Genomic DNA, 23,293 nt, shown 5'->3' on the forward strand with positions numbered 1-23,293 from the left:
ATCCAAAATATACAAAGAACTCATATGACTCAATAACAACAATAAAAAAACGATGCAATCAAAAAATGGGCAGAGGACCTGAACAGACATTTCTCCCTAGAAGACATACAAATGGCCAACAAAATATATGAAAAGATGCTCAACATCGCTAGCTATTAGGGAAATGCAAATCAAAACCACAATGAGATACCATCTCACACCTGTTAGAACAGCAATAATCAACAGGACAAGTAATAACAAATGTTGGAGAGGATGTAGAGAAAAAGGAACCCTTACACTGCTGGTGGGACTGCAAATTGGTACAGCCACTACGGAAAACAGTGTGGAGGTTCCTCAAAAAACTAAGAATTAATCTACCATTTGATCCAGCAATTCCTCTACTGGGTCTTTACCGCGAAGACTTGAAAACCCATATCCGAAAAGATATTTGCACATCGATGTTCATCGCAGCATTATTCACAGTGGCCAGGACATGGAAGCAACCGAAATGTCCTACGATAGATGACTGGCTAAAAAAGCTGTGGTACATATATACAATGTAATATTACTCAACCATAAGAAGAGATGAAATACTGCCATTTGTGACGACAATCTGGATGGACCTCGAGATAATCATGCTAAGTGAAATAAGCCAGATGGAAAAAGTTGAAAATCACATGATATCACTAATCTGTGGGATATAAACCTAAAAGCAACAAATGAGCAGGACAAACAGAGACTCAGGGATATGGACATGGACTAGTGGTTACCAGAGGGTAGGGGGTAGGGGAGGAGGGACGAGGTAGAAGGGGTAAAGGGGGTCAAATATAGGGGGTTAGGGGAGGGTGAAGTGGGTAAAGGGGATCAAATATATGGTAGCTGAAGGAAACTGGACTCTGGGTAGTAATCACACAATAGAATATATAGAAGTCAAATTATAATGTACACCTGAAAATTATATAATTGTATTAAACAATGTTACTCCAATAAACTTAAAAAAAAATCAGTCTCGTTGATTTTAGCAACCACATGCACATAGTTTTGTTTCACAAAGAGAAAATAAGTCACAGTTGTCCAAATATCTCATAGACACTTACTGTTGATAGCTCCAGCAGCATGCAGGCCAAGGTCAAAGAGATGTGAAGGGAGGAATTGTGCAGAATGAGCAAGAGGCTCAGACCCTACAGAAGGCTCCTGGGACGTGAGACTGGCACTGGGGCTCCCAAACGCAGTCTGGCATTCTTGGGTAAATTCACTAGTACTTGTAGAACTTAGGAGGTTGTTCAGAAATGAGAATTCCTTCTCAAAATCATCTTCCAATGAATCTACAGGTAAATCTTTTGCAACTGTTGAGTGAAAATAAAATGAATAGCTTTTTTCTTTTTGAGTAAATAAGAGTAGGATGTAGGACTAATCACATTTGTTTCATTGTTCTCATATTTTATTAACATAATTTCTAATAAGCAAACTGGAAGTTTATGTGAAAATTATTTCTAATTAGGTAGGCTATGGATCAAAATGACATTTCAATGAAGGTATAATAGTTATGAATATCCACATATAAATAATTAAACCAGCACCTATGTATGTCAGAAACTATAGGAGCTGCAAGGAGAAATACTAACAATAATTGAGGCTTTAATGTATCACTCTCGGTAAAAAAAAAAATAAAAAAGGAGAAAAATAAAGCTATAAAAGATCTAAACAGCATAATAAGGTAGTTATTTTAAATATATACAAACCCTAACAGAATATATACCTTCTTCTTAAGCACGCATTAAAAATTCACGAATATTAATTATACTAAAGCACATGAAAATATCAGTTAGTTTCTCAAAGTAGAAATATTACAAATAACATACTCTGATTACAGTGCAATAAAATAAAATTATTAAAAAAATGAAACCAAAATAGTCACAGGGATGTGAAGTACAGCATAGGGAATGCAGTCAATAATATTATAACTATATATAGTGCCAGATAGTTACTAGACTAATCTGGGGGATCACTTTGTAAATTATATAAATATCTAACCACTAGGCTGTTATACACCTGAAACTAATATAAAATAATATTGAAAAAATAATAGGAAAAAAACATCAAAAGTACCAGTATATACATAATAAAAGTCTCAAAAAAATGGAGGGGTTGGCTTTGAAGAAATAATAGACAAAATGTATCAACTTTGTTGAAAACACAAATCTACTCATCCAATAAGCCTAACAAAACCAAGTAGAATCAATATAAAGAGATCTTTATCTAGATACATCATAGACAAACCCTTGAAAGCCAATGATAAAGTGAAAATCCCCATATTCATGCACTAAGAGGATCAATATTATCCACATGGTAATTAACTCCAAATTCATGTATGAATTTAACATAATATCTATCAAAATCTCATGGGCTTTTATTTTGGGTAGAAATTGACAAGCTGATGGTAAAATTTATATGGAAATGCAAAGGGCTTAGAATAGCCAAAACAATTTTGAAAAAAGAACAGTTTTGTGGGAAAGCCACAGTAATCAAGATAGTATGGTACTGACCAAGAATAGGTATACAGATCAGTGGACCAGAATTTAGAATCCAGAAATACACCCCTACATTTTTTGGTCCTCTATTTGATTTCAATTAAAATGCCAAGAAAATTCAATGGAGAGAGAAGAGTCTTTTCAACAAATAGTGCTGGAACAACTGGGTATACATATGCAACAAACAAAAACAAAAAAACCCTTAGATACTCCATGCCATATACAACAATTAACTCAAAATGATCATAGTCCTACATGTAAGAGCTAAAATGATAAAATTTCAAGAAGAAAACATAAAAAATATGTGGGACCTAGGGTTAGGCAGAGTTCTTACATATGACACCAAAAGAACAATCCATAGAAGAAAAAATGGTAAACTGGACTGCATAAAATTTTTAAACTTTAGTTTTTCTAGAGGCAAAATTAGGAAAAGACTAGGATAAAATATTTACAAGTCATATATCTGACAAAGTACTTATAATAAGAATATATAAACAAATCTTGCAACTTAATCATATTAAAAACCCAATTAAAAAATAGTCAATAAATTGGCCAAGAAAGAAGATATGTATGGCTAATAGGCATATGAAAAGATGCTCAACATTCTAAGTCACTGGAGAAATGCAAATTAAAACAACGAATTAAAAGTACTAGAATGTAAGACATATAATACTAAATGCTGGTGAAGATGTCGAGAAATTAGAACTCTCACTTTTTGCTAGTGGGAATGAAAATGGTACAACCATTTTGAAAAGCAGTTTGGAGTGTTCCTTAAAAAGTTAAACTCAAATTTACCATATAACTTAGCAATGACACTCCTAAGAATCTAAGAAAAATGAAAACATATATCCACAAAAGAAGTACTTGAATATTTACTTTTTTTTTTTTTAAGGCAAGGGAACCCTTGGTTGATCTCACAGATTGCAAGGACCTTGTCAGCTTACAATCCCTTATTATTATTATTTTTTATGCCTACATCATCTGGTCTTCCTAGGTGGTCTCCCATCCAAGTATTAACCAGGCTCGACCCTGCTTAGCTTCCTAGATCAGACGGGATCAGGCTTGTTCAGGGTGGCATGGCCATAGACTACTTGAATATTTATAGCAGCAATATTACAATAGCCAAAAAGTGGAAACAATTCAAATGTTCATCAACTAGTAAATGGATAAATGTAATGAGGTACATCTATAATAGAGAATACTATTCATTAACAAAAAGTCATGAGCTACAGTGAGTGAAATGTGGTATATACATATAATGGAAAATTATTCAGCCTTAAAAAGTAAAGAAATTCTGCAATATGCCACAACATAGATGAACCTTAAAGACATAATGCTAAATACAATAACCCAGCCATAAAAAAGGCAAATGATGTGTGATTCCACTTAGATGTAGTATTTGGAGTAGTCAAAATCATAGAGACAGAAAGTAGAATGGTGGGTGTCGGAGCGGGGAAAGGGGGGAATAGGGAGTTACTGTTTAATTGATATAGTTTCGGGTTACACATTGAAGAGTTATTGAGATGGATAGTGGTAACTGTGGTATAACATAATGAATGTATTTAATACCACTAAACTGTACACTTAAAAATGGTTAACATGGCAAATTTTATGTTATATGTATTTTACCATGTTAAAAAAATTTCAGAGGGAAAAAAGTAATGAACTGCTATATACAACATGGATGAATCTAAAAAACACTATGCTTAATGAAAGACACAAAAAGTCAGACAAAAAAGATTATTTTTTGTATGATTTCATTTATATGAAGCACCAGGCATACATGGTTTCACAGGGAAATTAATAGTAATGCAAACACAGTAAATAAAATATCAACAGACTAATGCACAATGACAAAGCTGGACTTATAACTAAAATGCCCACTATTATTTAACATTGTTTTGGAAGTAGTAACCAATGCAATTAAACAAAAGAAATCAACTAAAGTATAACAATTGGTTAAGAAAAGGTAGGACTATCTCTATTTGCAGGTGACATGATAGTATACCTGGAAATCTCTAGAAAATCAATGATAAAACTCAAACTATAAAAAATTCAGCAAGGCAGCAGAATATAAAATTAATATGCAAAAATCAATAGTATTCATATATACAAAACAATAACTAGTTAAAATATATAATGGAAATGAAAATCTTTTTATAATGGCAACCAAAAAGATAAATGCTGATAAATAAACTTAACAAGAAATGTTCAAAACCTATATGAAAAAAAAAAACCCAACTATATCTGAAAGCTATACAAGTAAACTTTAACAGAAAGATGTCTCTTGTTTTTTGGTTAGGTCGTCTTCACATCACCGAGCTGTCAGTTTTCACATTTAATGTTATCATAATAAAAGTATCCATGAGCTTTTTTAGGAGGTAGGCAATTTGATATAAAGTTCATATTGAAAAATAAACATGCAAGAAGAGCTAATAATGAAACGACAAGGAGGTTATAATCCTATCAGATACAAAAACATTCAAGAAAATTTCTTTAACTGAAACCATGTGCTTCCTAACATTCCATGTGGGTGTTGTTGTTTCAAACAGTATGACCTATTGACTTATGGTGTCTCCTGCTTAAGAAGCATGACTGTATCTCTGTTACCAGAGCAAACAGCTATAGAATTTAATGACCTACCCATATGTAAAATTACTTCTACTTGTGAATAATTAGAATATAGGAAAAGGTTTGAAAATTTTTTTATTTGTTAAATTTAAAAACTAGAGTACCTTTCAACCTTTTGTAATGTTCAAGATTTTATAATAATGTTTCTAGTGTATTACTGTTGCACTGTTAGGGCCTGTGTTTTACCTGGGCAAGCCAGTAAAATATTTGATGGTGACACTCTTGTTTTACAATCACCCTTTGAAAATATGTTAGAAAATATAAAATTATTTATTTGTGATAAAGAATAAGTTCATGATTTGTTCTTGTACAAATAATGCTTAAGGCAGATGTTCAGTCTCACAGTGATGCTGGAAGCATATTTTACAGCCTAAAAACTATTTTTATATTAGATATTTAAACACATGAGGATAAATTCTAACGTTTAAAACAGAAACAAAGAAGCATTAGCCTCAGTTTGTACAAAATGTCTGCTGCAATTGAACTCTTGATAGGTCAAACCTGAAAATCATTCCACTTTTGTCAAACTGCTGTTACTGGTTTTATCAATAAAGTTTAAGCAAATGGCTTTAAAAAATCATGTGGCACACATCAAGAAAATATAAAGTTCAGAAAAAGACCCAAATATATAGAGAAATCTAGCATATGATTGGAAGTTATCTCAAATTACTGTGGTAAAGATGGCATTAAAAAATGATATAAAGGACAACCATTTGTAAAAATATAACATTTAATCCACTGCTAACATAACACCATATGCATGAATATACTCCAAATGAATTGGAACTCTAAATGTAAAAATAAAACAATAGAAACACTAGAAGAAAGTATAAATAAATTCCTCTAATTTGGATTTTGCATGTGCTAAAAATCCGATATAAGAAAAGATTAATAAATTTGACTATATAAAGTTGTTTTTAAATGGCAAGAAACAACTATACAAAAAGTCAAAAGACAAATGACAAACTGGGAGAAAATGTTTGCAACATTAATTGCTTAGGAAAAATATTCAAGGTAGTATTGACTGAGTGCCTGCATTGCTGGATGGTTGAGATACATGCGGCAGTAAGACAGTCCTACCTGTCCTCACAGTTATACAGATACATTCTGACAGGGCCAAAACATACAAAACAAATAATTATATTATTTCCATTGTGATGGGCTATAGAGTAGAACTATGGAGTTGCATACCTGTGTAGAGACCTATACAGATTTTAAGGTTAAGGAAATAAATATTAAATGAAAACTAAAGAATTTTAAATAAATTATCTATCTATACACAGTGAAATGATAATTTCTTACCATTTTTTTCAGAGTTAGAAAACTGAGGTGCTCCAAATTCTCTTATTTGAAAATCTTTTTCCTTGTGATATTCAGTTGCTGAAACATGAAAGATAAGTTGAACAAGAAATTCAGCATGCTTATTTACTGTAATATTTTGTAATAATTTGACTGAAGTGTTCAATTGACCTAATCAGATTATAAAAGGGAGATGTAAAAATTTTAAGAACCATATACATCATATATTGAACGTGTGTGTGTATACACATAAATACACAGACACGTTACTTAGTATAGACACAGAGATAAAGAAAATCAAAGATGTTCATATCTTCAACTATTATCAGGGACATTTTAAAAAAAGATAAATGAAATGTAAATGTGTCCCCACATACAATTGTAGATATCACTGCTGTATGGAGAGCTTAGAAATAATACATTTAAGGACATAGAAGTAACATCTCTGCTACTCTCAAAATTCAGTGCTCAGTTTGGGATACTACAAAAAGAAAGTATAAAAGGTTAATTCAACCAAAGTAATCGAAAGGAAAACAAATTCAAGAGAAAGGTATAAGGAACTACTCAGGGTTATTTAGCTTTATGATAAGAAAGATAAAGAATAAATTAGGTTCTAAGTTCAAATATAGTTAGTATAAAGATGGTGAAAAAGTACAGAAGATAAAAAATGGACTTTATTGGTAAAAATTTTAGTTGAACACTGGAAAAAAGTAGAGGGCAAAATCAGGGAATGAGAAAGAGATTCTAGAGGTGGCTAGAGAAAGAAGTGAGCAGAAGAACCAGGGTTTGAGGGCAGGGAAGGAACAGGTGGCAGAAAGATGGGCAGAGTCACACCATAGAAAGTTTTGATATGCTAGAGAAATAGAGTTTGGGGAACAAAGAGACGTGTTAAAGGACCTTTAAGGAAGTGCTGCTGTATAAGATGCAGGATAACCTCTCTCTCTTTCTCAGAAATCTTTAATAATAATCTGCTTTACTCCATAGTGCATTTGGTATGAATTCATGTGGGGTTTGGTTTTATTTTACTTTAATGCTACAGACATGTGTGAGATTGGGATCAACACAGGAATAGGAGACAGAAAGGGCTAGCTCAAAAGACATAGTTTTATTCCATCATATGAAATACCACTTAAGTAAATATCTCAGAGAATAAATGCTTGAAGCCATTTCAAATTACTTCTTTGAGATAGTTCTAAAAGTTAAATTATTCAGTTAATGTCTGGGATGTTTATGTTTTTCAGAAAGGTTATCCCAGTTTCTGCTCTACAAATAATGATAGTGTTATCTTGGTTCCAAGGATAATGAATATTTTCAAAATGTTATTAATATGATCAATGAGAAATACTACTTAGAAATATAATAGATTAAATACTCAGAAGCACCCTTCCTTACAAAAAAAAATCCTTGTTAAAACTATAAAATATACTTTTAATGCAGTGCTGGACTTATTTGAAACAAACAATGAAAGCTGAAACCAGAGCTGGAAGAGGGGAGCAGCAAGCAAAGAGGAAAGCCAGATGTCCAGAAGACAAAGCCTTCAGCGAACACAAAGAAAAGAAGCTGAGCCCAGGATTCCTACATTAAGCTAATGACCCTGGAAGGAGGTTAAATTGTTCACCAGACTGGTGGTGTTCCTTTGATCTGGAAAGAAGCAAAATGAATTTTCACTAGAGAACAATCTTCCACGCCTCTATGATTGCCATAGATTAAAAGCAAACAAATATTAGGTCATAATCAGAAATCACAGAACAAGCAAGATGATAAGCTACCAAGAAAATATTGGGAGAATCCAACTAATAATAGATAAAGATGCCCCCATCAAGGATTTCAAATACTTATATTTTTACATATAGACTGAGTCATAAGGTGAGAAAAAAACAAATGACTATAAAAGCTGACTAGGCAGATTTGTAAAAGAAACAAATAGAACTTTTAGAAATAAAGTAGTTATTGATGAGGAAAAAATAACTAATATAGATTAAATAGTAGATTAAATGCGAGAAAAGAAAATTAGTGAAGAACTTTACCTAGAACGCAAGATTGAGGGAAAGGAAATGGAAAATATAAGAGTGGTTAAAAGATATGAAAGATGAATGAAAGGTCTAACATAAGCTTATTGGAGTTCTGGAACAAGAGAATAGAGAAAATGGAGGAGAGGCAATATTTTAAAAGACAATGGTTGAGGTATGCATATTTTATCACATCAGAAAAAAAAAAAGTCTATGGCCGTGCCACCCTGAACAAGCCCAATCCTGGCTGATCTCAGAAGCTAAGCAGGGTCGGGCCTGCTAGTACTTGGATGGGAGACCACCTAGGAAGACCAGGTGCTGTAGGCATAAAAAATAAAAAATAAGGGATTGTAAGCTGACAAGTTCCTTGCAGTCTGTGAGATCAACCAAGGGTTGCCTTGCCTAAAACAACAACAACAAAAGATAATGCTTGAGTATTTTCCAGGACTGGTAAAAAAAAAAAAAAAAAGATACAGGAAACACAACTTATACGATAAAAAAAAGGGGGGGAAAAAACCCCCACAAAGAACTCCATGTTTAGACGCACTGTACTGAAACAGCAGAACATCAAAAACAAATAGCACATCTTAAAAGGTAGAAAAGGCAAACTCACTATAAAGGAATAATAATTAGACTAACAGAAGATTTCTCAAAAGCGCACAGAAAGCAGAAAACAACAGAACAATATTTAAAAAGTACTAAAATACCAACCAACTTAAAATTGTTAATTGAGCAAAGCTGTCTTTCAAAAATGAGAAATAATATTTCCAGACAAACATAAGATTACCACAATGGATTCTTTAATAACTTTTATACTAAAAGCTGTAGTTAAGGAAAAAGAAAATGAGATCACAATGAAGATCTAAAGTAAAGGAAGAAATAGTAACAAAGGAAAAATATTGGTAAATTAACATTTTTTCATACAATAATGTTCTAATTTTTGTTCTAATGTTCTAATGTGGGAGATTAGAAAAAGAGATCAAATAAAATATTGGATAATAATAGTAAGATAGGATGAGAGTGATTGGGATTAGTTTTCTAAAATCTTTTAACATTTGGGGGATACTGAGATATTAATAAACTTAAGACTTTAGAATTTATTAAGTATGATAAAATTCAAGGAAAACCACCAAAAACAGAAAGAAAAAGTACAACTTCCAAACCAGTACATGGGAAAAAGAAAAGACTATGAAATCTTTAAAAACAAATGAAAAAAATTCAATCCAAAATAAGGCAAAATAGGGCACAAAATACAGATCCAAATATAAATCATGACAATAAATGCAAGTGGACTAAACTCACCGAATAAAGGAATGACATACTGCTATGTTGAGTTTAAAAAAAAAAAAATCCAGCTAAATCTACATATTTTTTAATACTTAAAAAATAAAAGGACATGGGGGAAGTTGAAAGTAAAAGGGTAGAAAAGGTATACCAAGCAAATATTAATAAAAAGAAAACTAGGTAAGCTAATCTAATATCACATAAAGGAGACTTTAAGCCAAGAAATATTATTAGGGACAGAAAGGGTAACTATTTAATAATAAAAGATTAATTCACTAGAAAGATACAAACATTCTAAACATATGCACCCATTAGTCCAAAATCTTCAAAATATATAAAGAGAAAAACTATAGGAAGAAGTTGAAAAACCCACTTTAATAGTGGAGATTTCAAAATACATTTCTCAATAAAAGACTTCAGTACAAAAATCAAGCTTGATTTAGCAGACATATTTAGGCTCCTGCATTTAACAGAGTATATACATTCTTCTCAGGCACATGGAACATTTACAATATTTGGATACTTGTTAGCCAATATAATGTCCCAATAATTCAAAAAATCAGTATCACAAGGACATATTTTCTGACTAAAACTCAATGACAAAATGATGAATTTTAATATCTCCATAATTTGGCAATTTCAGAAACACACTTTAAAGTCACTGATGGCCATGGGTCATAGATGATATAATGAAAAATTTAAAATAATTGAAACTGAATGATAATGAAAATGCTATATATCAGAATTTATTAATTTTCACATTCAGCAATACAAAGGAACTACTGACACAAGTTATATCATGTATGAACCTCAGAAGCATTTTATAAAGTGAAAAGTCGGACACAAGATGATCACATATTGCATGATTCCATTATCTAAAATGTCAACAAAGGCATATTTATATAGAAAGAAAGTAGATTAGTGGTTGACTAGGGGTGGCCATGAGGGATCTTATTGAAGGAATGAAATGTTCTGAAATTGATTTATGGAGATGGTTGCAACACTCAGTAGTAACTAAAAATCATTGATTTGTATACTTGAAGTAAGTTTTATGATATATAAAATATACCTCAATACAACTTTTAAAAAAAACTTGTGGGATGCAGGAAAAGAGAAATTTTGAGGGAAATTTTAGCCTTAAAGAATAACAACCAAAAAAAAAAAAGTACAGAAAGAAATAAAGATAAGAACTAAAATTAATAAAATAAACATTCAGTAGAGAGGATTAACAAAGCCAAAAGTTGGTTTGTTGAAAGAATAAATAAACTTTTAGAAAGATTAATCAAGAAAAAAAAAAGGAGAAGGAACAAATAAATATCTAGAATTAGAATAAGGGACATAATTACTAATACAGCTGGTTCTAAAAGATAGAATAATACTATACATGGTTGGTGAAACTACAACAACGTTCATTATGTTTCATCTGTGACTGTTAAAAAATGTTCTCTAATTGGGTACAGGATTATTATGTAAAGGTAGCAAAACTTTTGAAAACACATTTGAAGCTATGTTAGATATACAAGTTCATGATTATTGTGGCTTCTTGTTTCTTTTAACAGTATGATCTATATTTATGTATAAACCTAAAAGTGCCTTCCACATTTATTGGACACCTACTATGTGCTATGTAGTTTATAAATACTATCTCTAACCCTAGTGTCCTTCTGAAGTAGGAGTATATGACTCATATTTCAGATGAGAAAAATGAGAGGCATAAATGACTTGTTTTTAAAAAGCCAGCATTCAGATCCAGATTTTTCCAACTCCAAAGCCACAGTGATTCAAATATGTTGACTATATATAAAATATATATTTATAAAAAAGTAAGAACAAATTTAAATGAGGAAAAACTTGAAACTTAATCATACAACCCTGTGAAATAGATGTCTACATTAAAAGCACTTAGAGAAGGCCAGAATTCCCTAAAGACGACAATGAAACCCTCTAATTGGGTACTGCTAGAAAACCCCAGTGTTTTGTTTTGTTTTGTTTTGTTTTTGCATAGCTTCTAGTATTTCCTGACCAGGAAGCCTGGACTGGCAGTTATAGAGCGTATCCTACCACCTTGCTCAGTCAGCAGCCCTAGCAAGCTGTGGAGCATAACCTGCAGCCCACCTGACTAGAAAGCCCTAACAATGATCCATGGGAGCCTTAAAGCCCAGGTTACATGACTGCCCAGTAGCACACCGCAGCCTATAGCCCCACGTAGCAGTGGAAGCCAGTCTATGGCCATGCCCAATTGCTGAGTATAGCCTGTGCTCTTACCTAGGCAGGGAGCCCAGTCAGTGACCCAGCCTGACTATAAAATGTAGCCTCAAGCCCCATACAACTGTGAGGTATAGCATGAAGCTCCACCCAGGCACAAAATCTAGCCAGTAAATTAGTTCAACAGCTGAGCACAGTCACTGTCCTGCTCAATTTGGAAACCTAGCTGTGGCCCCACCTGATTTCAAAGCACAGGCTGAGGCCATATCATATCATAAAGCCCTGCCTGCAGTCTCATCTGAACAGAGAGGTCAGGCGGGATCCCTGGCCATGCTCCCTGACTAGATGAATAGCTCCACCTGACCAGAAGGGTCCAGCCAGCAGAAATGCTTGTACATAAACACTGGTCCGCCACCCCCTACTTCAAAGCACAAGCAATGGCTTCCCCAACCAGAGACCATAATACATTATAATTAAATTGTCAAAAGTCAAAGACATAATTTTGAAAGCAGCAGAAAAAACTGTCTTGTCACATACAAGGGAGCCCCTTCCAATAGGACTATAAGCAGATTTCTTAGGAGAAACTTTGCAGGCCAGGAGAGAATGGAATAATATGTTCAAAATATTGAAAGAAAAAAAAAATGTTAACAAAGAATACTATACCCAGCAAAGCTGTTCATCAGAAATGAAGAAGAAATAATTTCCCAAACAAAAGCTGAGTCAGTTCTTCACCACTAGATCTGCCTTACAAGAAATGCCAAAAGGCATCCACAAGCTGAAATAAAAAGTACTAATTAACCTAAAAAAAAAAATACATGAACATGTCCAATTTGCTGGCAAAAATAAATATACAGTATTGTAATACTGTAATATTTTACACCACTCACAAAAATTATCACAAAAATTACCTCGAAATGGATTAAAGACTTAAATATAATATCTGAAACCATAAAACTTCTAGAATAAAAAATAGGAAAACTCCTTAATAATGACCTTGGCAATGTTTTTTTTTTTGTTTTTTTGTTTTTTTGATATGACACCAAAAGCATAAGAAACAAAAGCAGAAATAAACAAGTGGGACTATATCAAACTAAAAATCTTCTGTACAGCAAATAAATCAACAAAATGAAAAGGCAACCTATAATACGGGTAAAATATTTGTAAACCATATATTTGATAAGGGGTTCATATCCAAAAAACATAAGGAACTCATATAACTAAACAGCAAACAACAATAGCAAAACCCCAAATAATCTGATTTTGAAGTAGGCAAAAAACTTGAATGGGCATTTCCCCAAACAAATAAGATATACAAATGGCCAAGAGGTACATGAAAAGGTGCTCAACAACACTAATCTTCAGGGAAATACAAATCAAAACCTCAATGAGATATTACCTCACACCTGTTAGAATAACTATTATCAAAAAAGACAAGAGAATGAATGCTGGTGAGGATGTTGAGAAAGGGGTAATCTTGTGCACTGTTAATGGGAATGTAAATTGGTACAGTTATTATGGAAAATGCTATAGAGGTTCCTCAAAAGATTAAAAGTAGAACTACCATGTAATCCAGCACTTCCACTTCTCTGTATATGCCCAAAGAAAATGAAATCACTATCTCAAAGACGTATCTTCACCCAACGGTCATTATCTACAATAGCCAAGACATGGAAACAACCTAAGTATCTGTCACAGATGAATGGATAAAGAAAAAAAATATACAAACAACAATATTATTCAGCCATAAAAAGGGAAATTCTACCATTTGTGACAACATGGATGAACCTCAAGGGCATTATGCTAGGTGAAATAAGACAAAAACTGTATGATCTGAAAAAGCCAAACTCACAGAAACAGAAAGTAGACTGGGAGCTGCTAGGGTCTGGAGGATAGGGGAGATGGGAAGATTGGTCAAAGGGTACAAATGTCCAGCTATAACATGAGTAAGTTCTGGGGACGTAAGGTACAGCATGGTACTATAGTTAACACTGTATTATGTATTTGTCAATTACTAAGAGAGTAAATCTTAAATATTCTTACCCCCTAAATAAATATGGTAACTATGAGAGGCAATGGATGTGTTACCAAATCTTATTGTGATAATCATTTTGCAATATATGTATATTAAATCACATTGTACACCTTAAACTTACACAATGTTATATGTCAATTATAATTCAATAGAGCTAAGAAAAAAAGCTAACTCAAAAGTGTTCAGAAGAGACTTATAAAGAGACTGAACGTGTTTTTTAACTGAATGGATATTAACAAAATCTCCTTTAAAATGCTGTGACAAATTGATCTGACATTTAAAAAGTGATTGTTTCACATTTTAATGCATTTGCCATCTTACCTGATTCACTTCTCAAGCTCACTTCCTCACCTGACAAAATTAACCTAAAGCAAAAACCAAAAATGCAAATATTTTGGTTAAAATACATTTGAGACTCATATTCCGCAAATAGTTTAATGTGGTTAAAAAAAACTTTTTTTTAACTGGTTGTCTGGTAGATCTCCTAAAATCTGTCTGAGACAAATCTAACTTCTTCTATAGGGCTACATAGACTGTGAAAATAATCCTCTACTCTTTATTCATTCAGTGAACATTTACTGAATATTGACAAAGTAGCAGGCACTGTGTTCAGCTTTGTAGGCACTGTGATAGTAGTACTCTATCATAGAGAATATCTGTCACCAAAGCCATTGAGTATCGAGTTTAGTTTTGAAGCATTGAAGAGTTTTGCTCAACAATACTTGGGAACTAAATAGATGGAATGAAGAGCTGCAGAAAAAAAATGGAGTACTGCGTTTTAAACAATGAAATGATGTTTGCAAAAGAAGACACATTTGCCTAAAATATTCTCAATTAATACTACTTTTGGATATTTATATCATCCATCTGGTGTCATAATAAAAAAATGAGACAAAGAAATTAAACACAAAGTTAGTCATTATTCCTGGGATACAACCTCAAAATTCTAGTATTGAAGGTTGTTTTTAATAAGTCTTTAAATATATTTTATAAGCAATATGGTATTTATTTGCAAATACCACAAAAATAAGCCTACAGAGCAAACAGGTACTTATACTTATGACTTGGAATAAAATTTCCAGTGACAGTATACATATGTATATTTTAAACAATGGGAAAGGAAGAAAAGGTGGAATCTTTTAACTCAAAAGATAGCGCTCATAATGCTGAAGATACATGAGAAGATTTTGAATAAAACGTTCATAAAATGTGATGAAAAAAATTACTAAATTAATGTATTTAATATATGATTTTAAATGTCAATGTAGAACTAAGTTAAGTTTAATTTATAACTATACAATTACTTAACCTACATTCTAAAATGTTTATAGCCAAAAAAAAAATTGTTTGAATTTCCCCACAGAATGAAGGGGGAATATGCTTATATTTCGGATCCCCTTCCACTCAACAATATATGGTTTGTAACTGGCCTTATTGCTGGGTTTCTTATTACACTCAGTACAATGTGGTTAAAATGAGAAGTGGCAGCTCTAACAGGAAAACGAAGGTAAGATGTGACAAGAGGAAGACAGGCATCATGCTAGGGCACCTATCCCTTTCTTTTTCAAGCTGTCCCTTCTAGGATTCATTAGTAGAGACTCTTAATACAAAGTTCAGTCTCCCAAGCTACAGAGTTTGCAGTTATCACCCCAAGGTGTTTGTGCTCCTATCGCTGCCTTTGCCTGCCAGGTTAAAAACTGGGGAAAAAAATAAGACTTCAAAATGAATGTTAATGCTAACTGGAAAAATGACATAAGAACAAGTATTCAGTAAGCCAGAGAAGAAACAATTCTTTCCAAATATATCATACAAGGACCTCCATAACATAATATATAACTTTTGCCTGCTTACTTATTGAAGTCTTCAATGAGAGAATTGTTTTCTCTCTGGTCTTTTTTGTGGTCTTCAGTAAGCTTGCTTGAAGCGTCTTGGAGGTTCTAAGAATAAGAATTTGATATTAAGTAAATGAAAAGAATCTGTTTCTCTCTTTGTGCAGACAAAATGAGAATAAAAATTCTAAACAACAATATAAAATAGGAATAGTTCTGAAGTAGAGAGTAAGAGATGTGGGAAAGGTATGATAATTCGAACTGAGCCCCAAGTCTTTGTTTATCCTGGCTGCTTGTGGCAGCCACCCACACTGTGACGTGGGCTAGGCACAGGGTTTACAATTTTGTGATAAGCCAAAGAAAACTATATTGTGCTGCTAGCTTGTACTGCAATGCTCTAAATACAGCTAAAGATTTTCATCTTCAATTCAGAGCAGAAATTGGATATTACATTTGGCTAAATACACAGTATGTCATCCAATGAAACATTAATATAAACTGCAATATATTATGTCAGAACATGACTTAAAAATCCATACCAAGTCCCTGGAATACACCGTTGCAAGATAAGAATCCATCACACATACCATATATAGCATGAACAAACCCACCAACAACATTTTCAAGCTGTACTGAAAATAAGGCAGAATGATAAGTTCCAAGGTACTGAAGACTAGCCTGCCAGAACTGAAGAAATGATTACCTCAGTGTGACTCTGCTGAATAAGCCATATGCAAAAAAGGTTGACAGGAAGATATACAAATGTTAAAAGTATTATAATTGTAACCGGAGAGTACCTCTTATCCGTAGGTTTACAGAAAGAGTTGATCTAATGCAGTAGTTGCTTCAACTGCAATCACACACATATAATCACCAAAACTGGAATAATTGTATCATAAATCACACTTATGACATGAGTGTAAAAGTTAAGCAAATAATTTTTCTTTAACTTCTAAAATTGTCAGGTAGGTAATCTGGTCATTTTTGGAAAACATTATCTCTTTCCATCACTTGTTCCTCTTAAGTTTTCCTTCCCATAACCTTTTCTTATCTCTTTTGCATTTAAATTTTTTTTTTTTTTTTACTTTCTCCCTCTTTTATTACTGCCCCACTAATATATCTTGAGCCTATCAGTAGTATTCCCATTTATTTTTTTAGTGCTGCTGATAGCATTTGGAATCAAGGAAGTGGCTGGCTGAAGGAGTGCAGATTCTTGGTGGAAGGAGTATAGAAAAATGTTTCCCGGTGTTTTGTAAATTTAAAATGAGGCTTAGCAAAAAATAGTTTCAATGTTATTATCCAAACGAAGTGTAACATATCTAACAAAAGAACATTGAAAGAAATGTACCTTGAGAGCTACAAAATCGTAGGGATGAAAGCCAATACAGGCTCCGTGGATTTCAGACATCATTTGAGCTGTCTTCTCCCAGAATCCAAGCAGTGTTCTCTACAGAAAAAGAAAAGGTGACATTAAAGTTCTGCTTCTTTTCCATGATTTTTTCAGTGCTATTTTCCCTCGCTAGTGTAGTAGATAAATAATTGCCGAATAATAAGCAGCAGGAACTAAATTCAATTTCTAAGTTTGAGGAACCAGAACACTATAAATTGCAATTCTGCATAAGAATTGGCATCTGTATCTACGTGTATGTGTTATCCGTATACAACACTGGCATGTACACTGGAGCCAGCTAGAGTCTAACTGCAGCCAAGAGAATGAAACTGGTGGCTTAGAATACCCTTAGGGTTCAAAAATGTATTCTCAAGCTAACTCAAGTAATGGGGCATTTTTCTTGCTGCTTTAAGGTTCCTGTTCAAAATGAGAGGGATGAGCAGAGAGAATAAAGAAGAACTGAACTAACAACTACTGTGTTTCAGGCATTATGCTACACAGATTATCATATACTTTTATTTTCAAGTGTATCCTTTCTTGATTCTTAAATTCCACAGTACTGAACTGAATTGGTAGACTCCCCAGAAGCAGTTGTGAATATCTATTTCTTTTAGTTTATTATTCTTTTCTTATGTAAATGCAGTTTATTCTATTTCGCCATTTACAAATACATGTTAAAATCAGTAACTGCTACTTATTAATATTTAACTTGTTCATTATATGTATTTATGTGTGATTTGGGGTAATATAAAACAAATGAGACTTTTGAGGTTAAAGTGGTATGGGATGGCAACTTGGCAGAACACATGACCTAGAATTAGAAAATTTAGGTTTTTAAGTCCAACACTGCCATTTACTTTAATTCTTACAGATTTTAATTCTTATAGGTTTTCTTTCCTCATCCATAATATGACAGAAAAGTTTAAAACTTTTTGGGCCACAGCATCTTTGCTTCAAATTAAATTATATGCAGAAGTCCCAAGTGGAGTAGCTCTGGGTAAACCAGGGCTAATAAGCTCCTCAACAGTCTCCTTCTCAACCCTAGACAGACCCTAAGTCTCGCTGACATAGGACACCAAGGAGAATAATGTGAAGTTACTAGAGCAGACAATCCCTAAGGCCTTTTTCACTCTAGAATTCTATGATTACCTGGCTGTCATAACCTCAGTAAGTCAATTTTGGCAAATCAAAGAAATCTGATCATTATACAAATTTTTAAACCCTTTAGACAACTTTTAAAAAGGAATCTCACCACTCATCTTTACTGCAAGGACATGCTGACCATGGAGGTGGGTACCTGGTAGGTAGTGAGTGAATGAGATAACATATTGCAGCGACTAGCTCCAAGTAAATCCACTTTCTGACAAACATCCATCTTTAACTTGTCAAAAGAAGCTTTGCTATTTCTCACTTGGATCTGTACCTACAAACACAAATATGTTCATTATTATTGCTGATAATACAGATAAAAATATACTATACAGGTTCATGATACATATTTTCAGACACATGAAATTGTAATAAACACTAATGACTTTCCTCTGTATTATTATTTCATGATTAATGGTAAAGATTTTGGCTATTTTTAGTAATTATAGGAGATTCTTTCCACTAGATATCTTTATGCTAAGAAGGTATGCACTGATAGATGGAAAGTAAAGAGTTAAGAAAAAAACAAAGATTCCCAATAAAAGGAAACATCTGAAACTGATGGATAATATTTAGGTAAGAGTAGAAGAATAGAAAGAGGACCTAGTTTAAGTGTTCTGAAGCATTAAAATCTGAATGATGGAGATATATTTATAAATTTAAATATAGGCCTATTCTATTTCTTATACATAAGGTGAATTATATGTCACCAAGTAATGTGAATACTCAACTTTTAAATATACTCATTCATTCATTCAACAAATATTTATAAGGTATCTATTATGTGCCAGGCACTATGTTAGGCACTGAGATACTGTGAATAAAACAGCGTTCTTCCGCATCACCCGAGTGGGGAGAAACAGGAAAATGAGAAGTAAATAAATATATAGGATAATCTCAAAAAAAGATAACAAAGACAATATGTAAGATAATCTTAAAAAAAGATAACATCAGTGAACAGAAATGGGTGACTACTTTTGATAAGATAATCAGGGAAGTCCTCGGTGAGCTCATGCATGTTGCTTGAACTGGGACAGAAAGGCGAGGAGCTGGCCATGCTAATAAGACCCTGAGGAGAATATTCTAGGCCCAGGGAAAAGCAAGGACAAAAGTCTTGGGTGTGGGAGGTGGGTGAAGAGCTTACCATGTTTGTAGAACAGGAAAGAATGAGGTAGTACATATTCCTTCCTGGAGCCCAGAGAGGGCTGGAGCATAGAAAGTAAGTGCAAGATGTGGCTGCAGAGGAACCAAGGGTCAGATTGTGCAGCGCTATTTGGGTTCAGAGAAGAGAACTGAATTCTATACTTTCTTTTTTTAATTGAAGTGAAATTCACACAACATACTTTTAATCATTTTAAAATATACAATTAAGCGACAATTGTGCAACCATTCTCTTGGATTGTACTTTAATTGTCGAGGATTATAAAGGGGATAGAATAACAGGTTGCCGTGGCCTGAGGCCATGTGACAAACAACTTGCCAGATATGCTGGGAATAATCAGTGAGGCAAACCATTTACAACAGCTGGCATAGAATAAAGGCTCCATCAATATTAAGTATGATTTTTATTATAGGTACTTTAAATATTTATGAAATGAAGGAGTAAATGAATATTATTCATGTATGGTAAATTCAGGGGACACAATTTACAATAGGAGTTTATTTTGCAATAACATGTGTCCATACATAGATAGTTGCTTTAAAAGTTTGTGGTCAAACTATGTATTATGGCAGAATGAAAAATTTGATAACCTTTACTTTACTTATAATTAATAATCATTTTACATGAATTTTTACTCTATTTATTCCTCACTAATAAACTCCTTCATGTAAACAAGTCTCAAAAGTCCAGTTAAAGAAGATCTATTATGAGGGGTATAAAAATAATAATAAAAAAAGGTTGATGCGGTAAGGATGCCACTCAAAGAGTAAAAGAAAATTGTGACAACCTTTCGTACTTCACCCAAAGATCTCCAAGCAACCAAGAATTAATAATGTAACATTTTATCCAAAACTGTCTGATCTTGATTAAGTTATTCTGTAGAAGTTCAATAGGTTTATGTATCAAGAAAAGGAAAGGATGTATTTTCATACTTTTCTGAACTTTTCCATCTGTTTTAAGGTGTCGGGGTCCAGTTCTTGGGATACATCTTTCATCCATAGCAGAGCTCCTCTGTATTCTGTGCGTGCGTGCTCCATCCGATTAATTGTCATCAAGGTATCGGATACTGCCCTTTGACTAAATGTGGCTACTTCTTGCTTAAGACGAGACAGGGGAGTATACAGGGCCAATCTAATGGCACAGAGGTAAAAATCAGAGAGATGTACATCCCATAAGCAAAACAAAAACGAAGGTTTAAAATAATCATAAAGCATATTTTCTATTAAGATGAGTCTATAAATAGGAGATTATTAAGTTGCCTAAGGAGCTTTAGAAAGCACATAAGGATGATACAGCCAACTCTGAATTGTTAATAAAGATGTGTCTGTAGTTTTCTTATTTTAGGAAATATGTCATTTTTGCAACAGTTTGGATGTTAATCCATGTATAAACAACCTGCCAAGTAAATGTGCCATTCAGAAAAGAGTTCCATGGGTAAGAGAGATCCTGTATTCATAAAGCATTATCCTTTAAATAGAAAAACAAATTTACGAAAAACCTGAATATAGAAAAGCAGATAAAAGTACTAGAAAAACTAATGAGGATCGAGTTCTTAGCGGCCAAGAATGAGGACAAGAAAACAAGGATTTAAGAAACACAAGTCAAACCCAGCTCCTCTGGTCTGCTTTTGACTTAATGACAGTGGAGGGTCTTGTACAGAGTGTCTCTTTGTCATTTAAAGATGGACTTTTGCACTGATGTAGTGTTTCAGAATAAAGCCACTTAAGTTATATATCATCATTACAAGTCTGATAAGGCCTCTTTTCATTTTCTTCTGAAAATGCAAACATTTTGGCTGTATTTCATAATTGTAGGAGTCTTTGAAGCAGGTATCTTTAAGCTAATAAAACTGTAAAATGATAAATGCAAAGTATATAATTAAGAAGAAAAAATTTCCGCTGCTTAAAAAGTTCCAATGTACTCATAGTCTAGTATCCAAAAAAGTGGAAAAATATTAACTATACATATTTAAATTTTAGTTATTCTATATCTTTGTTAAATTAAACTCCTTAAGCAATTTAAATATAGGCCTCAAGGCTATTTCTTGGAATTAAGCAATTGAAATGTCAATTTTAAAATAACCATTTAAAATACAAATAAGAGGCATCAAAACAATTATATACTCAATATATTTCTCTTTTAATCCTCTACTGGAAGGTTTAGTCACCTTTTCAAATATGCAAATTTAGGTACATACAGCAAAATGTTCATACTGACTACAGAGTTAACGATGATGAAAACCATGTAAACCTTTGCTTGGCTGAGGAACAGAGTGCCTTGCCAGTGGCGTCCATCATTCTGCCAGCTTGCGTTGTATCTCGTTCTGCTTGACACTTTAAAAAGAGGCCTAGTTCATCTTCTTCCTCTGATATAACTAGCAAAAAAATTACAGTATAGTTAATTATTTCATTTTATCATTTGCTTAAAATATACATACACGCAACTAAAATTCTCACAGAAATAATTCTCTACACATTAGAATTATTTGAGGGAAGAAGATATTTTTAAAATGTAATTCCTGGGCTCCAGTTCCAGAAATTCAGATATTATAGGTCTGAGGAGCTACTTTTTTTTTTTAACAAGTACTCCACATGGTTTTGATGCAGTGAATCCATAGAACTCGCTTTGGGAAAGGCTGATCTTTAGTGGAAGAAAAAATTCCATAATGACAAAACAAAACCACAAATAATGCATTTTCAAATGTGCAGAAATGCATTTTAGGATTTGCTTCTTACAAAGTATTTGTTTCCTATTTAAATTTAACTTATTCTTGACTTCCATCCTGGCTTCGGTTTCCTATGCTCAGTATCGCAGACCCACAGATGTCCATAACTTTGCTGCTGAAATCCTAAAAGTTCTCACACAGTGCCTTGCTCCTCAAAGTGTGGTACAATGACCAATGCTAGTCCAGAGTCACTTGTTACCAGCCTGTGGCAAGTACCAAATCTAAGAAACTGTTACCAATTTGACTATTTTATATCTGTTGAATCTAATACTAAAAAAATGCTTATATTTTTCTACCCCTTTCACTTCATTTCTCTAAAACTCCATTTTTTTATTGTTTTACAAAAGTGTCAGTTTAAAACAGATTGAAAGTAAAACACGAAACAAAAATGTGGTCCTTTACTACAAAGTTTTAAAAGCACTGCTGTAGTGTAAAACAACCCTCCCAATCAAAATAAGACTAATAACTGGGGAGCCCATAAAGTGTTCAGACTGTAAGCTTAAAGTGAAAAAAAATGACAAATGTCATGCCTAATTTCACTCAAGTTTACTGGCAAAGAAACTGAAGTTAAAAACTGAAAGGGAAGTCCCTCCGTACCTCTGAGGCAGCAACAGAACTCAGGCCTTCTCATCTGCTGGCTCCCCATTCCCACTGCTCCTCCCTGTCGGGCCTACAAGGGTGACCCTAGGAGAGCACGACGATGTTATGGGAGAGGGTGTCTACACATTCTGTAGTATCATCTTTAATAAAACCATAAGCTGTTTTGTGAACATTTAACCTGCTTCAGAGTGGATTAGATTTGGGGAGTCTTATTAATTTCATACTCTCTTTCCTGTGATTAAGTATACTTCAATGAACACTACTAGAAAAATATCCATTTGTAAATGATGATTCAGAAAGCTCTCTGAACTTGGATTATTTTATTATCAAGTATCAACTGAACATGAATTATCACTGAACCTTATCCTTATCAGTACAGAAAGGGTAGGAGATGGAACTGGATCTGTGCTGATTTCTGTGTTAGAACCTGCTACCAAAAACTGCAGAGACCCTACTCCTACGTGTTCT

General features: G+C 33.3%; 1 protein-coding gene and 2 pseudogenes across 8 annotated transcripts in view; 1 reads left to right on the forward strand and 2 right to left on the reverse strand.

The window, feature by feature from the left end:
* ICA1L (islet cell autoantigen 1 like) overlaps positions 1-23,293 on the reverse strand; it is a 73,444-nt gene that overhangs the window by 29,334 nt on the left and 20,817 nt on the right. For 6 of the 8 annotated variants that reach the window (XM_039844483.1, XM_039844487.1, XM_039844481.1 and 3 more), the window contains exons 5-12: positions 21,751-21,874; positions 20,433-20,631; positions 18,487-18,612; positions 17,148-17,246; positions 15,822-15,907; positions 14,292-14,335; positions 6,444-6,521; positions 1,077-1,325 (exon numbers count right to left, since the gene is read on the reverse strand). In XM_039844483.1, the coding sequence (XP_039700417.1) occupies positions 1,077-1,325; positions 6,444-6,521; positions 14,292-14,335; positions 15,822-15,907; positions 17,148-17,246; positions 18,487-18,612; positions 20,433-20,631; positions 21,751-21,874 (1,005 nt within the window). Of the gene's footprint in view, positions 1-1,076; positions 1,326-6,443; positions 6,522-14,291; positions 14,336-15,821; positions 15,908-17,147; positions 17,247-18,486; positions 18,613-20,426; positions 20,632-21,750; positions 21,875-22,822; positions 22,910-23,293 lie in introns of those variants that run through there. The other 2 variants (XM_039844488.1, XM_039844489.1) reach the window with 2 other exon arrangements.
* Positions 3,480-3,598, reverse strand: LOC120587843 (uncharacterized; annotated as a pseudogene).
* LOC120587872 (uncharacterized) lies at positions 8,659-8,776 on the forward strand (annotated as a pseudogene).

This window comes from Pteropus medius, unplaced genomic scaffold (assembly GCF_902729225.1).
Source record: "Pteropus medius unplaced genomic scaffold, Ma_sr-lr_union100, whole genome shotgun sequence".
Classification (NCBI taxonomy): domain Eukaryota; kingdom Metazoa; phylum Chordata; class Mammalia; order Chiroptera; family Pteropodidae; genus Pteropus; species Pteropus medius.